The sequence below is a fragment of the Equus caballus genome, chromosome 20, assembly GCF_041296265.1.
Source record: "Equus caballus isolate H_3958 breed thoroughbred chromosome 20, TB-T2T, whole genome shotgun sequence".
NCBI classification, from domain to species: Eukaryota; Metazoa; Chordata; class Mammalia; order Perissodactyla; family Equidae; genus Equus; species Equus caballus.
This window is the reverse complement of record NC_091703.1, coordinates 63,986,114-64,002,303: the sequence shown is the minus strand read 5'-3', so window position 1 is coordinate 64,002,303 and position 16,190 is coordinate 63,986,114. Positions and strand designations below refer to the sequence as shown.

At 41.4% G+C, this 16,190-nt stretch overlaps 1 protein-coding gene across 8 annotated transcripts in view; it reads right to left on the bottom strand.

Annotated features, from left to right (window-relative positions):
* ADGRB3 (adhesion G protein-coupled receptor B3) overlaps positions 1-11,357 on the bottom strand; it is a 645,078-nt gene extending 633,721 nt beyond the window's left edge. For 4 of the 8 annotated variants that reach the window (XM_014734522.3, XM_023625136.2, XM_070244801.1 and 1 more), the window contains exons 1-3: positions 10,612-11,357; positions 9,059-9,224; positions 7,184-7,955 (exon numbers count right to left, since the gene is read on the bottom strand). In XM_014734522.3, coding sequence (XP_014590008.1) covers positions 7,184-7,940 — 757 coding nt within the window. In that variant the 5' untranslated portion in view covers positions 7,941-7,955; positions 9,059-9,224; positions 10,612-11,357. The remainder of the gene's footprint in view (positions 1-7,183; positions 7,956-9,058; positions 9,225-10,611) is intronic. The other 4 variants (XM_003363730.5, XM_070244800.1, XM_070244802.1 and 1 more) reach the window with 4 other exon arrangements.
* Positions 11,358-16,190: the final 4,833 nt, after the last annotated feature.

Genomic DNA, 16,190 nt, shown 5'->3' with positions numbered 1-16,190 from the left:
ACTTACCCAGTATGAATTACCCAGGAGAGCAAATCTTTCTGTGACACTGCTATCACCTTAACATATTTATTGCTAAAAAGTGATTTCACCAAGGTAGCTTTCTCTGGTTGAGTCCATAATTGTTTTAATGCTTTGTATTATGTCTGAGCGCATTTAAATTGCATTCTAAATGTTGTAATCTGGTTCCATCAGTGTTCTAATGTCTTTTCCATGCACATATTTGTTCTATTTTCCCAAACAATTCTCTGTCCCCAATGAAACTCGTTATCTAGAAGAAATAATTTGAGAATATAATATCCAGGATTATGTTAGAGGGTAGATTATTTCACTTAACATGGTAGCCATTTGCATTCATACATTTGCATTCAAACAGTAGCCATTTTACATTCATATCTTATAACCTGTTTCAAGCATAATGACTATGTGTTGGGGGTTGGTTATGGGAAAAATATATATCAGCAACCACATCAGATTTCAGAAATGACTTTTATTCACTCAATTAATTTTGAGATAAACAGATGCCTACTGATGTATTTACTATAAATTTGTTACTTATTGCACTTTCTGTGCAAACCTGAAATACAGGACTTATTAACCTTTAACAGATATGTAGACAGGTCATTCTCTGCAAGTGAGCAAAATTCCTGAATGACAGTTGAAAGATAATTGAACACAGCATTTAGCATTTTATGGAGTCTCTTGGATGGCATTTTCTAATTTTGCTTTAAGAAAATATCAGAATCTTCAAATGAGTACTAACAAAAGTTTTTGTTTTCTTTTCAGTATCTGAATATGTAAGATTTTGGGGGAATCTTGGGGTTCACTGGTCTGTAATAACTGGTAACAATTCGGTGGAAAAAATTCCAAAAAGTCCTACTTTTTCCCATCTGGCTATAATGGACATATATTTCAAGATAATTCCTTTTCAAAACAGATCTCAAAACATGAACTTAATTTTGCATAATGTGGCAAAGAATAAAATACTTGGAAACTGTTTAATTTAAATGGCTTTGCAGGCTCTCAGCAATGATATCCAGAGGACAGCTTCCCAGGCCCAGGATGACTCACCCACCATGAGCTCCATCTATTTGCTGAATTAGTCACGCCTCCACCAACACAAAGGTACGGCAATGCCGCCTTTCCTTCATCTCATACAAAACAGACATACATTCCAGAGGCTTAATGATCCCTTGTCAAATGCCCTAAACTGCTAAATAAGTTCAAATATTAAAGGACAAGCTCCTTCATTATTTATTACCAATTCTCTATCAGTTATAGCCAAAAGATAAGAATAAAAAAGAGGTTTCAACAACGAAATTGAGGACCTACTATAGCTAGAGCAATAGACCAAGTGTTTCACGTGTGCAACCTCATTTAACAGAACGCTCTGCTACGGCAGGTTAACGAGTCGAGCTCAGCCCAGCTCAGTCACTTGTCAAAGATGCTACTGGTCGGCTGAGTCACTGTAGGGACCCAAGTACATCTTACACCAAAACATCCCTTTTCATTCATTTCAAAGAAGTGACACACTTAGAAAAATTGAATACCTCTCCGATTTTTATTAGTTAATTGAATTGGGAACAAATTTCCACAGGGCTGACAGGAACTAAAGTATTCCAAGCCATTAATTTCATTAGAGTTTTTTAAAATACATGACGTCATTTCCTGTCCTCCTGTGCCCTGAGAAACAAGTATTACTAACCTAATCTGAGAAGGGGAAAGCAGTAACACAGAATAACACAGGCATGAGGAAGAGCAGATTCAAACTCAGCTCTCTCTGGTTCAGGACCTTAAAACCCAGAGCATGCTACTTTGAAAAAGTAAGAAAAGTTAATTTTTGAAAGAACATTGATTTCAGATCCAAGGCCAAGATGACTTTTATAGGTAATATATAGCACACTGATTCTAAAGAATATTATACTTTACAAAAGTATTCAGTTTAATAATAAAATTGCTTCTATTACGAAATGAAGTAAATAAAGTCAGGCATGAAGCTGGATTCTAAGTAAAATTCCCATCTCAGTTTTGGAAGAAGACTAACCTGCAGTATATTTATTCCATAGCTATCATAAAAACCCACAGAAATATGCATCTTGGCACACGTGTGCAAGTATGACATGCATGCATTGGGCACACAAATTTTCATGTTACTATTTATAGTCTCCAAATAATATGATGCCATGTAATGGAGTTGTGGTTCATCACCTACTATGTGTATGAGCTACTCCCTAACTGTTTGACAAAACTCTAAAATGATAAAACTAAAAATTACGGCATTTTACTTGACCAGGCCTACAATTTTAGTAATATTCTACTATCACAGTATTTATAGATCATGACCAGGAGAGGACACAGAAGCACTGAACTTGACATGAAAATATTCTTTTGCTCTTTCTTGGAAAAGGTTTGCATATATCTCTCCTCAAACTGTGGAAGAGAGGATTTGGGAAGGGTCCTTACCGTAGAAGCAATGTTACAGTCAGAAGAGAGAAAAGCAGAGAGCAATGAAGACAAACAGACAGAACTGGCAAATTCTCTTATCACTTTTCTTGTATACAGCCAGGTATAGAAAGTTATATTTATCATTACTCTCTTAAAATAAATATATATGAAAGTAAGAATATTGCTCAATGACTGCATTCTTCTTGTTCTTTTAAAAACATTATTAAATAATACCTTGAGATCAGGAGCTGGTATAAATAATACATTAATGGAACTGGAAATTATATAAATGGTAGCCATCTTGCCCTAAAAAAAGAGAAAGTAAAAGGTGGCTGCTTTCCCAAAATGATGTATTTTTATTCTTTTGATAGTACCAATTTATTGCTATCTTTCCTCTGGAGATCTTTTTTTGTTTTATTCATTTAACATTCACTTCAACCAATATTTACTGAAGCTCTGTTAAGACTGTTCTAGACAATTCAAAGACCCAGTCATTATACTTGAGGAATTCCCAAGTCTAGTGGAGGGAGACAGAAATATAAATGGACGATACACTGCATTATGATAAATGCTAGAAGAGAAGTACAGTACATGCAAAGGCCTATGGGATCCAGCCAAGGGACAGGGCAACTGTCAGGCTCTGATTCAAGGAACAACAGACTCAGTCTATCTTTCTACATCCTGATAAAGGGTGTGGGCTCATGGCGGTCATTTACAAAGGAAGTAAGATCAATGGAAGGTAGAGAGCAAGGTGGAAGGTGGCTCAGACAATGACGAGAGCAAAACGAGCAAAGGGAGGAAGAAATGAGAACACTGAGAGAGACACAAATTGTTCTAGACGAAGAATATGTGCGTAAAGATGCAAACACACACCAACTCGAGCTAGATTTTACACTTCCCTTGGGTGGTAGAATATCAAGGATTAGAAGAAGCAGAATGAAAAGACAAATGAATGTGTGTATTCAGATTTCCTGGAATCTATACAGGGATTCCCAACCTCCCTGCACATAAGTAGCGCCATTGATGTAAGTAGAAAACAAAGGTTCCATTAAGGCTGATTATGTGACTTAGAGACCCCGGGGTGGAATTCTTCTGCCCTAACTGCTTTAATTATTTATTTTAAACAAAGGAGTAAGAAATAAGATCTAATCTCACCTTTCATATTTTAGCCATATAGCCCACAATTACCTTTGGTAAAAGAGTCCTATAAAATATAATAAAGACCTCAGGAATAAATGCCAGCCTCTCTTCAGACTTATATCTGAAAATGAGGTAAACAGCAACGTTATTCCAGTTTTCTTTTAAAATAAAAGTTATATACACAATATGCACACAATTTCTTTTTAAATAGCTGCCTGAAATAAGACGTTATTATTTTTAAAATGCTTCATTTGGTCGATTTACTTTTTTATCAAATTTTTCAAAAATTATTTTGAAATTTTTTCAAAATTTTTCATAATTTTCAAAATGTCACATAAAAATCAGGGAATGGGTTTCTACAATTACATGCCAGTGTCAAGTATGATCTTAAATAGGAAGATACTTGAATGTACAAAACTTTAACCCTGCGGTGAAGCCTCAGTCCAATAATTTACTTTTATCGTGTATTCAAGATGACGTGCAATTGTTGGTGTTGTCACTACAAACAGTGATAGTTTTCTTCTTGGCATTTTCTAGCTATGAAATCTTCAGTCCCTGAAAGTATTATTAAGAAACATTTCAGTAGAAATCCTATCTCAAAATTGACATCCCATTCCTGGGAGCCTATAGTTTTCTCAAATAATAACTAAATATGATTCTGTGATTCCAATGGACGCATTGAAAATACTCAGCATTTGGTATACCTTTGCCATCACCATTAGCATCACACAAAACAATCTGGAATTGCATCTACTGAGTGTAAAGACTCTTTTGTCAAATTTGTGCCACTTCTATGATGTAACAAACGTGGAAAATATTTCTACTCAAGGTTTTCTGGGTCAGTACTCACTATGGTGAATAAAATGGGAGTCAAATACTGTGCAGAATAATCTTGTATTTATTCCCTTAATGACTTACAGGAGAGTTTGACTAATTTTCCATAAAAAATCAAAATCATAAAGTAATACAAAGTATAAGTGGAATTTTTAAAATCTCATTTTAGAAGCTGGGATTACATGTTACCATATAAAGTGAAGATATTTTAGAATAAAATTAGACATGAGTAGCACAATTATATGTAACTATTGACCTCGAGCCCTGTGAATATCATTATGTGATAGTTTATTTGAAATGGTATTAAATAATTCTTTCATAAGATTTTATATATTATTTATACCAAATATTTAAGATTTAATATGCTTTCCATAAATTTGAGTAAGTTAAGAGTCTGCAGATTTTCACATGCCTTTCCTACAATGCAGTGTAGCCTAAAAGGCCTTCTTTGGATGAGGTAAGGAGTGCTGTATATATTTTATAAGAATTACTTACAAATGCATCAGCTACAATTATGTCATCAGGAATTACTTATCCCTGCCTTTCTGACTCAGAATACCCAAACAATTAAAGAGCACAAATCTCAAATACAGAGAATACAGGCTCTGCAATTTTACCGATACAACATATATCCTTCCCTTGTTATATAAACTTTTCTTGGTTCAGCTCTATTCCCATGCTAACAATTTGAATATCATTATTTATTTGTCTATGGTGGTATTCCTTTCTCATTTTGCCAGCTAATTAGCCAAAAGAAATATACATTCTCCCACATGATTTATACATCTAATGTCTAAAATCGCTCTTATTCTTAGTCATTCACAAAACAAATGGCTATCTAGTCCAAATTCTATAAATCTCAGAATGGTCCTGAGCCACATCTCATGATCATGACCAGCAAAATCTTTAAAAATCACACATTTAAAAATGTGCACACAACAACTTTTTGTCACTTGCTACCATTCACACAAAAGGGTTGCAAGCTGGATTCACTTTCCACTGTCATCAGCAGTCAATTTGATGATAAAATTCTAACCTCTGAACAAACAAATTTTCCAAATTTCATTAAAACAACAGTAAAACAAGCAAACCAAAACTAGTTTCTGGCGTTAATTGTCTTATTAGCCAGCCTGTACCATCACATTTTCAGCGTGTGCTGCAGCTTCTTCTTCTCAGGGACTCTAATTAGTTTTAAATGGTGTTAAATACCATCCCCGCAGTTGCAAGTGCTTCTCTGGGATTTTTACTAGAGAAAAGAACTCCTGTAATTTAAAACCACTTTGTTTTCTTCAGTCACAGCTGTTAGCAAAACACTGACCTGTGGAAACCTGAAAGGGTTTCGCCCCTCTCATTGCCATCAGCCTGCATTTATTCCTAACAAATCTTTTCCGCTCCAACCATCGCTCTGCATAATTCCCATCCCCCAAACTGCCTTCGGCAGAGAATTCGCATTTAGCTAGTCAGGCCCGTCTCTCTCTCTTTCCCTCCCCTCCTTACAAAGCCTTGGCTACCCTTAAAGAAAATTCTCCAACAACGTGTCAATTTTATATTGGCCACAAAGACAACTTCTGTTGGGGGAGGGGGAAGAAAGAGGGACTGGAGCTTGTCTGTCCCTTTCCACAAACAGGGATCTTTGTGGCGATCAGAAAACATTTCCTGCATAAAAAATCAACAGACTCTCTGGTTGCAGGGTTGGGGAGCAAGAAGGAGTATGTATCAGCCATGTCCTCAAACGAATGGAACACATCCAGTAACCTTCCAAACAGGAAAGTCATTTTCTCAAAATATGTAGCTTTCTTGTATTATTAAACGTAATCCACAAGCTCAGATCCTCTGGGAGCTCCCCGACCCGCGACAGGGTGGAAGCTATAAATCACTCCCCTACTTTCTCTTTTTCCTCCGCATTTCCGTTGCACTGTTTTTTCCATCCAGCTCATCTCAGACATGCTCCCTCTCTCCTGGTGTATATCAACAGGAGACCAAGAAGATAAGAGCAAAAATCACGCAAGAGGGAAGTCAGCCTCTGTTTTAACTCGGCCCTCCTTCGCTGCCCCTGCGTGACCTCACGGCCAGGAGACCCCAGAGTGTGCGCCCCCAGTGGGGTTCTTGACCCACCAAAGAGCGGCGAGCCCGTGGGCTCAACTGTGCAGAGCATCTTAAACACAATCCCCGGCCTGCGGAAGAGGGGGCGCCCTTGTGTTCACGTGTCAGAAAGTCTTTGGGTCCAAACAGTCTTGCTATTGAATTTGCTTCACCTTTTAGTCTTGGCGCCCCAAGTTCAAACCTGGAGAGGGGGTCGTGCATGAGAGCGTGGGTCAGAGAGGGGAAAGGAGAGAGGAAGTGAATGGGGACTTTTTGCTGTGCTGGGGCCGAAGGCAGAAGTCTACAAATGCATTTCACGGGTGTCATGTGTGACAGTGTATGAGTGGGTCTCCCCCGGGGCTGCAGCCTATAAAGGCCTCCTTCTCCTTGCTCATCAACCTCCACTCAAACTCACTCCACGTTTCGGCGTCTCTTTTCTCCTGAATAGTCCACCCGCATTTCCTGGGCATGCTGCTGAGAGCTAGCCCATCCTCCCTGCCCCATCTCTAAAATCTTGAAATCCTAAAACTAGATTAAGAGACCTTTACCACTGAAGATCACAAATCAAATGAATCCAAGGATGACAGAGTAAAGGAGCAACGATTAGGCCCTGCGCTGCTGGAGCCCTGTTTAACTCAATCCCCCGCCCCCAGTGCCCTCCATCCCCTCTCTGCTGGGCACTCACCTTCTTTGGGCGGTCGCTTGGCCTCCCTGGTAAGATTGCAGACCTGGGTGGTTTGCAGCTCCTGGGTCAGGCAGCCCTCGGTCTGCTCATTCAGGGGTAACACCACGTTATTTAACAAAACCAGCGACTGCTCGTCGATCCCCCACTCTCCCAAATGCTGAGGGCAGGTGCATTTTGTATACATGATCCCACAGGATTCTGTTCTCCCATTTTCTGATTTTAAGCAGCTCTCCAACCAAGTGCATAATACATGGCAACCAAACTGGCTTGGGCTCACCTTGTTCAATACCAAAAACTCAAAAAAAGATTTCTGATCTTCTTCCCCTTTTTTCTGTAATCCTGGGAAATCGGTTGGAAATACCCGACGTATCTGAATAAAATTTTTATCATATTGTAGAAAAACGAAAGCATTCTTGGAATTGCAGAGTTGCATTATAGAATGATTCTTTCTTAAAAGATCCTTTATCTTTTCATGGGAAAAATGATCAAACTGATAAGCCAAGAGGGAAAAGTTAGAGCAGCTAAGGTCCTTTTTGGAAAATTTCAGGTAAATGCTATATTTGGTTGGATCTGGATTTTCCAGCGTCCAAGTGCAGTTTGTGAAGTTTTTGGGAAACATTTCACTTACAGAATACGATCCATAAATGACTCCCTTCACCAAAGTTGAACACCAGAAGTCTTGGGCAGCATTAAATCCAAACATAACCAGGAGATAGGTGGAAAATATATAAATCAGCAGGTTACGAACAGCCTTCATCCTATGTCATTTGGCCTGTAAAAATGGCAATGAAAGTAAAATGCAAGTAGGAGTCTACGCACATTGAAAAAGAAACTCCTTCCAATATGACAGCCAGCTGTTTTCAAGATTTCAGTAAAAAACCCTTTTTAAAAGAAGGGCAGATAATTTCTATTTTATAACGCCGGAAAATTATCTGTTGCTGTGTGAACAGCGCCCTCACGTGGTCATTCACAATGGCCAGTTCTCTACATTCGATTTAAAAATATTTAACAGATTATTAATAGGAATGCTCTAATTTATCTATCAGATTTCCTCCAAGTTTATTATGATTATATTGAAAGAAGAGGAAAAATATGTTTTCTAAAATCCCATAGCCTAAATGTTAATTTTTGAAATATTTTTAAGCAACCTATACAACCTTCTGTCTCCCTCAGTCCTCTGCCTGCAGTAAACATCAGCACACAAAATCTAATCTGATAATCTGGGAACAGCTGTCACCACATTATTTCTTTTCTCTTAAATGTGAAAAATAATTACGATAAACGATAGCCACAATTTTAAAAGCACAAATGAAAATTTGTTGCAGATGAAATAGCATCTCCCAAATACCCCTACTTGTCTTTGCAGGGGCTGCTGTGGGAACTGATGGGGAATTCCATGCAAAAATACCATCACCAGCATTCATTCATGTGGCTGAATGGAATTTTAAAACCATCATCTGAGAAAGGGCATGGAGGGGTAGAGACATAGGGAAGACGTTGTTGGACATCACCATTGAAAAGCAGGATTTAGGGCCGTCATTTCAATGTGACATGCCCTCTTGGGATACGTAAAGTGGATCACTGTATTAGGATCTGTATCCAAAGGCGATGTCAGTGAAAAATCCCGGAACCACAGTAATTGAGCTGGCTTCACTCTTTTAAATGTTTTTTTTTTTTTTAATTATGGGTATTTTATCTAGAGTTACCTACTGTAATTTAAGATTTACACATGGCAGATAAAAGATACTAGCGTTTTCTTTCCTAGCAGATTTCAGTTACGGAACTGCTCCCTTTCCAACAACAGCTCCACAGCTCCTCTACTTTCTTTTTTCTAACCTGGCCTTGCATAAGAAAGTAAGCCTTGGTTATATTTACCTCTGTAAGTTGTTATCCAAAAATAACTTGAATTTTTTTCAGCTTTAACCTTTAAGAAGTTATTTCTTAGAATAAATGACACTGCTTTTTTGTTTAGCCTTTGAGCTGAGAAAAGTGATGCCAAGTTAATTTTAAAAGTCTTTAGGCTGCAGTCTCTTCCACTGTTCTGTAAACAGAGACAGACATACAGACACATAGATAGTTAAGAGTTTTCATGTCTTTGCCTGGGTCTTCTCTGAACCAAAGGATAAAACCACTTCCTTCCCATTGCATAACACACACCAACGCATGCACACGGGATCCAGGGACTGAAGTCACTGAAGACAGGTCTGCATTCTCCAGATCATAATCCACATTCTATGTCTTGCTATAGGCAAAAGCAGCCCCAACTCTAAATTTCTATAAAGCAGCAGTTTAAAATAACGAGAACTGTTGGGACTACCAAAACAGTGTTGTCTGTTTCAAGCACACAGCTCAATGAATAATGCACTTCCTTCCTGAGAAAATAAAGCCAACGAGCATCTAAAGGTTAACAAATAGGGGAAGTTGTAGGAAATTCTGGAAATAATTTCCCCTTTTTTTTTGCTGTAGCACTTTGCAGGCAATGCAGGTCTGCGCAGTGTTCTTCAGGATAGAGTGTAGGCGTTGAGAGCCAATGTGACAATAAGTGTCTAAATTAGGAATTCCATCCATGAAAGGGGGCTTCGTTTTATAATCGGTAACTCAAAAAGAGGTCGTATTTCTTTTCCTAATGAAATTCGGTACTTTTGCTTCCATTTATTCGACAGTGCTTGTCTGCATTGCTGTGCTCATCCAGGCTCAGAAAGAGCGAGGAAACAGCTCTGATCTCACTTTCAGGCCTGCTCAAGGGAGCCCCCTCAACAGAATGCTCTTTATTCTCACCATTAAGCTTTGGTTTACGGAGTCTTGTTTTACCCTAAATAATCAAAAATGAATCATTGAACTCTGCCCGCCCCACAGCCCCCCACTTCAAGGCCAGTTCACACAATTTTATTTCCCTCTTTAAGGAAGAAAGAATGGGGTGAGGGGTGTCTAAAGGCTGGCCACTGAGGTCTGAAGGATGTTTTTATTTCTTTCTTTATGTGTCTCCCACTGAGAAGCAAACCGGCGTTTAGTTTAGCTATTCTCAAACTGATTTTCTGCGTGACACTTTAGTTTAGTCGAACCTAGACGGCGCCATCACTCCACTGAATTTTTTCCCCAATGGAAGACCCACTGCCTCCCCTTATCTTAACTTCCTTCTAACCTAAAATTCCGCCCCCCCCCCAAATTACCCCAGTCACGCACAACCGTCCGATTTTCTAGGTCTCCCTGCCTGTTCCTTCCGACCCAGCGCCTCTCCTGAAAGCCAGACTTCTCTAACTTTTCAGCTGCGGCGTTTAAGTGAATGCAGACAGGCGGGTTTGCTCGCGGCCCCTCCACCTGCCAGCAGCAGCCCTGCCTTCTTGTCCTCCCTCCGCAAACGCCTAGCCCCAAGCTCCTCGGTGGCGACCCCTGGTAGAGGGAAGGTGACCCTGGACCCCCTTCCTTACCTTCCACTCCGAAAGCTCTGGGAGGCTCTTGCTCTAAGACACCAGCACAGGCACGCGTCCCAGCAACAGCGACGGAGAGACTCCCCTTCGGTCCCAATCACCGTTGCCCATTTTCCCCGGCTCAGCTTCAAAAATCAGGATTTATTTTTTTAAATGCACACATAAGAAAAGAAAAGATGCGGGGAAATCAAAGAGGAGAGGGGTGGGAGAAAAAAAAGCCTCCAGGACCCCCGAGCCTGACGCCGTATCCAACTGAATCGAAGCTCCAACGGGGGGGGGGGGACGGACCCCCGAGGAGAGACTCTAAGAAAACGAAAAAATGCAAGTGGCTTAGGAGCGAGGATGTGTTTTGCCAAATCTACCCCTCAACAAACCGAGGAGCCAAGAAGCAAAGAAATCGCTGAGACGCGAACTGAGTGGCGGCGGCGGCGGCTCCGGCAGCCGGGTCGGGGCGGCGGGTTTAGCGCAGGAGGACCGCGGTCGGATCGCCAGGCTCGGCTTAGGCTGTCTCCTCTCTCCGCTCCCCTCCCTCCGCCTCCTCCCCCCGCCGGTACTGATGGACGGACGGCGGCTAAGGAGAGGGAAAAATCCGCGGCTGCTGATGTCGGAAAGCTGTTTGAATGCCCAGCGAGGAGGGAGGCGCGAGAGGGAGCGAGATAGTAAAGCTCTGTCTCGGGCGTGCGCGGGGCGCGCGGCGCTCGCTCTCCCCGGGCGCGCCGGCCACCCGCGTGCTCGCAGCCCCGCGCGCCCCCGAGCCCCGCGCGCCCCCGAGCCCCGCGCGCCCCGCGCCGGCGGCAGGCCCGAGGCTGCCCGCGCGCCCCGCGGCCGCTGCGCCCTCCCGGAGCTCGGGCCCCTCCCGAGGGCGCGGGCGGGTGCGAGTGCGCGGGCGAGGGGGCGGCGGGCGGGAGGGGGCCAGGCGGAGCTCCAGCCCTGGCCGCGGTGCGCCTGCCTGTCACGGCTTCTCAAAACCCAGCACGTCCCAAAAGCGCGATTTTCTGCGTCTGGGAGGCTTGTGCATCCTCAGTTCCCACCGCTGGGGCTGGCGGCGAGCGACTGTAAGAGAAACTCTGGGAGGCGAGGCCTGGGGGCTGCGCAGGACGGGAGGGCGGCTCGGCGGGGTGGGAAGTGAATACAGGACTTGACGGTCTTTCTTTCTTTTAGCGCGGACCTGTCGCAGCCGACGAGCTGTCATTTCAGCAGCGGGATTCGGAGGAATTGATGGTCAGCGGCGAGCGCGGGGGGCACCACCTCGGCTCCCGAGCTGCGGCGTGTCTCCGGGCGGAACAATCCTAGTTTTTCTCAGCGAGGCTGCAATTAACATCTTATTTGTTCTGGCTAGATACAGGCTTTGTCAGCACCGCGGTGCGGCGACCGAGGTTGGGCATCTTGCATTGCTTTCTGCATGGCAATGGGATCATGGTTGTGGGGTCTAAACTTTTGTTTTGTGTTCCTAATGTATCTGATTCTTTTTCAAGTTTCCCTAGTAACAGGTTTGGGGACGGGAGTGGGAAGAAACGGGGGAAAGGAGAGGGAGGAGAAACTACCAGATTCTCGATTTAGCAGGAAAAAAGGGATAAATTTCCACCACTCCCCACCTTTATGTGTTTATTTTTTTTTGCCTCCTAGACAGTTGGCTGACAAGTATTTGATGAACTAGCTTCACATACATGCTGCAAAAGGTCATTCACCTACTGATTATGTCTCTGCTTGTAAACGCAGTTGGCGGTTTGCAAAACAAGTGCTGAAATCTTGTGCGGTGGGGTGGGGGGAGGAGACCGTACTGGGTAATTCGTGTAAAGTGCTGGAGTCCTCCTAAGGGTAAGTTGCTTGAGTGGCAGTTGAAGTTGAATAAACAATTTTCCATCATTTTTCTCTCCCTGCTTTTACTGCTGGTTTTCTTCTCTCGTTGTTCCTTTCCCGTGGGGCGATTGGATAGCCAAGAACATTTTTAAAGAGGATTCTAGTGAAAACAGGAAGGTGCCGATGATCTTTTATTCACCGGAGTAGTTTGAAATATTAAAGTTGGCCCTTTGCTGCTTAATACATAATTAATAGGGTGACCCTCTTCAAGGCTTTCTCTTCTAGGACAAGTGCTCAGAATAACACCCTGTAAGGGAAACAGTTAATCATTCCCCATCCAGCGGGCTTTCACCACGTTCCAGGAAAATTCACTGCTAAGAGCAGCCTGGGTGGCGTTTTGGTTTTCTGTCATTTGTGGTTCATTACAGTATTTTTTAGTCATTTAAGGGACCGTGAAAGTAAAATAACGTTTTATGACCAGGGTATAATTCAAAACATTGTGTCTCAAGCAAATACATTTTCTTTTAAAAACAAACAATACTCAGCAATGCAAAGGAGAAGCACATTTCATTTATTTCAACTTCCATAGAGATTGTAATTATGATATTTGTAAGACGTTTTGGTGAGGTCTGTTATTTTGCCATGAGCAAAACTAAAGAGCTTAATGACAGATGTGGAACAAAATAGAGAAAAGGAGAACGTTTTGCATGATTAGTACGTGAAAAGGAGAGGAATCATTGTGAGGTTGATCTTCTATTTTGCATCTAGTGGTTTCTCACATTATGCTTGAACACTGTCATTCTGATGTTTCTCAGAAAATCTTAGTCATGACACGGTGACATAACAGTAATGGCCAAAAGGGACAATTTAAAAAGCGTTAATTCTAAATGGAAAGGAGCACAAACTCCCAGGGTCATTTATATTCAAGGAGAAGGCAGGGCTGGGTCAGGGGAAGCCACCCTTCTATAGCACTTCACCCTTCACACTGGTTCCCATAACCTTCATAAATTGCAGGCTGCTGAGCCGGTCCGATGATGCTCCTGCCGGGGTATATTTATAGCAGATGATTTGTGGATGATAAATATGCCAAGCGAGACACGGTCTCCAAGAACCCCAGGCTGGTCTTGTTTCCTCAGGGGGTCATAATCAAGAATCACAAAAGAACCGTATATGGAGAATCTGGTCTGTGGACTCTGACAACAGCACAGTCCACAGGCGAAGTGAGGGAGAAGCACCCTATTTCACGTCTGCACTGTGTTCCATGTGAAGACACTGCTGACGTGTGGGCCCAACGACAGAGAGAGGGCAGCAGGTGACACACTTACATCAGAGGCTCTCTGTGTCCTTCCCTCCCTGCTGAGATGGGTCTGTTTTTATGCTTTAGTACATTTCAAAATCACCACTTCAAATTATAATTGTCGGCCTACATTGGCCTCTTTCCCAAGTCCATGTGTGTGTCTGTGTATATGTCTGCTGGTATACAAACATCTATACACACATATTTTACACGAAGATGCTTTATATGTCCATGTGTGTGTATATGCACACATACGTGTATATATAAATATATAATAGGTACATATGTGTGTCACTAATAACACATATATTTGTCTGGGAGGATGGTTTCACTACATTGCTTTATATTTCTCTTTAATAAAGTAAAGTAGTCTCACCTCAAAACTGTCAGATTAATTGTATAAACTAATTTTCATTTAAGATTCCTTGCCAAATTTCAAAAGTGCTATTGAGAAACCCATAGTAACACATCAAAATATAGAGTTGCATTGTATTTTAAATTGGCCCAGGTATGTAAAGTAAAAGTTTTTCAAATTTGTCTCTCCTATTATTTAAACATTTTATTAAGATGGCTTCAGACACATGAGATTTCTAAGTGTAATTTATCTCTTTTTCTTCGATTGCCTTTTTTTCTTGCTAAGTTTAGCTCTTTTACGTTTGAAAAGAACCCCATCCTCCAGGATCATTGCTTAAAATTCGGTATCACCTGCAAATTCTCAGACTCTAATAATATGTTTTGGGTATGTTTCCTCAGTTTTAGGAAGTGTTTTCTCTCCCCTTGTCCCTTCCTCTCATTGTCTTTCTCGCATTACCACATTCTGAATTTTATAACTTTTCTTCAGTAAAGCTTTAAGAAGCACAAATAAGTGTGTAGATTGTTCCTTGTTCAATATGCTCTAATTTTTCAATACTTTATGTCTCCAATATACACCAAAAGAGGCTTTTGGAAGCCACTAATCCCCTAATTAAAGGGAATTAATGTAATAACTTTAGAGATATGAACCTTAACTATCTTATTATTTACTATAATCAACTAATGCTTTAATATATTCTGTGTTAATGAAACGATCAAAATATTGCATGACTAAATTGTTATGAGTACTTACCTTATGCTTAAAATTAACATATTTGCTATGAACTGAAACAACTCCGCCTCCTCCTTTTCCTCCACCTCCCCTTCTTCCTTATTATTATCAAATAGTGAAGTCTCTCAGGGACTGAGCTGATTATCTTCAGTCTCTTTGTAAAAACAGATGGGCTATTTTCTCCTTGGACATCCCAGAATAGAAAGTATGTGACAAAAGTACTGAAAAGTGAAAGCAGAGAGTCAGAGATATGTGGTGAGACGGTTATCCTGGGGTAGTTCATCCCACCTTGCCCCACGTCAGGCACAGCCAGGGTTACTTTTAGTCCAAATCGCTCATTTGCATGAGGTTTCCATTTTTATCATCTTTTCTCTCTACAATGACACACGTAAAAAACTTAAATTCGTAGAAAGTTTTTTGCCATTAAATCCCAAGGCTTCATTTGGGATTCAGGAAATGCCACGGCCAGGTAACACATAATGTCACATTTGTGTGTGGTAGAAGCATCTTGGAAAATGCGGCCTTTAAAAGCTCAAAATATATATTTGCAGTTAAGTATGAATTCACCCTGAAATTCTTCCCTTGTCAATTATTTTGTCTACGTTTTTGTAGAAAGTTACTGTATTTGTGCCATTATCTTTAATCTCTAGAATTTCAAATGAACTCAAAATCAAGAGTCTTCATTTTTACCCCTGAACCTGACACTGATTATATGCCTGATTATGCACAGGAAGCTGTGAACTCTCTGAACTTCAATTTCCTCACAGAAAAGGGCTTAGCTAAATAATTTCTAAGGTTCTTCCTGATATCTTCTAAATAAAAGAAGATATCTCACAAAAAATGGAAACAATGAGAGAAAAATACAACAAAATCCTAGACTAAGAACAACCACAAGATTTCCACTCAAACATGGGAAATACCTCTACTCTCTCTAGAACCTCCATATATTTACCAGCTTTGCCTTTCCCTCCTTGTTGTCATCTGCTAATGTAAGGACAGCCCTTTGGGGGCTGGTCCCATGGCCTAGTGGTTAAGTTTGGCATGCTCTGCTTTGGCGGCCCGGGTTCAGGGGTTCAGATCCCCTGGCGCAGACCTAAGCCACTCATCAGCCATGATATGGCAGTGTCCCACATATAAAATAGAGGAAGACTGGCACAGATGTTAACTCAGGGCGAATCTTCCTCAGCAAAAAAAGAGACAGCCCTTTATGTCCTTATTCTTCCTTCACTGCAATCAATTTTTTTCTTAGATTGAGTTCCCACCCTACCAATAAAGACAACAAAAACCAAAGCTGTGAGGACCAGCACGGCTGTTGACCTTAATCAACACCAGAGATGGTGGTCTATTGACCGTCCATTATTTCGGGGCTCTCGTGCCTCTCCAGCCCTGTTCCTCCCC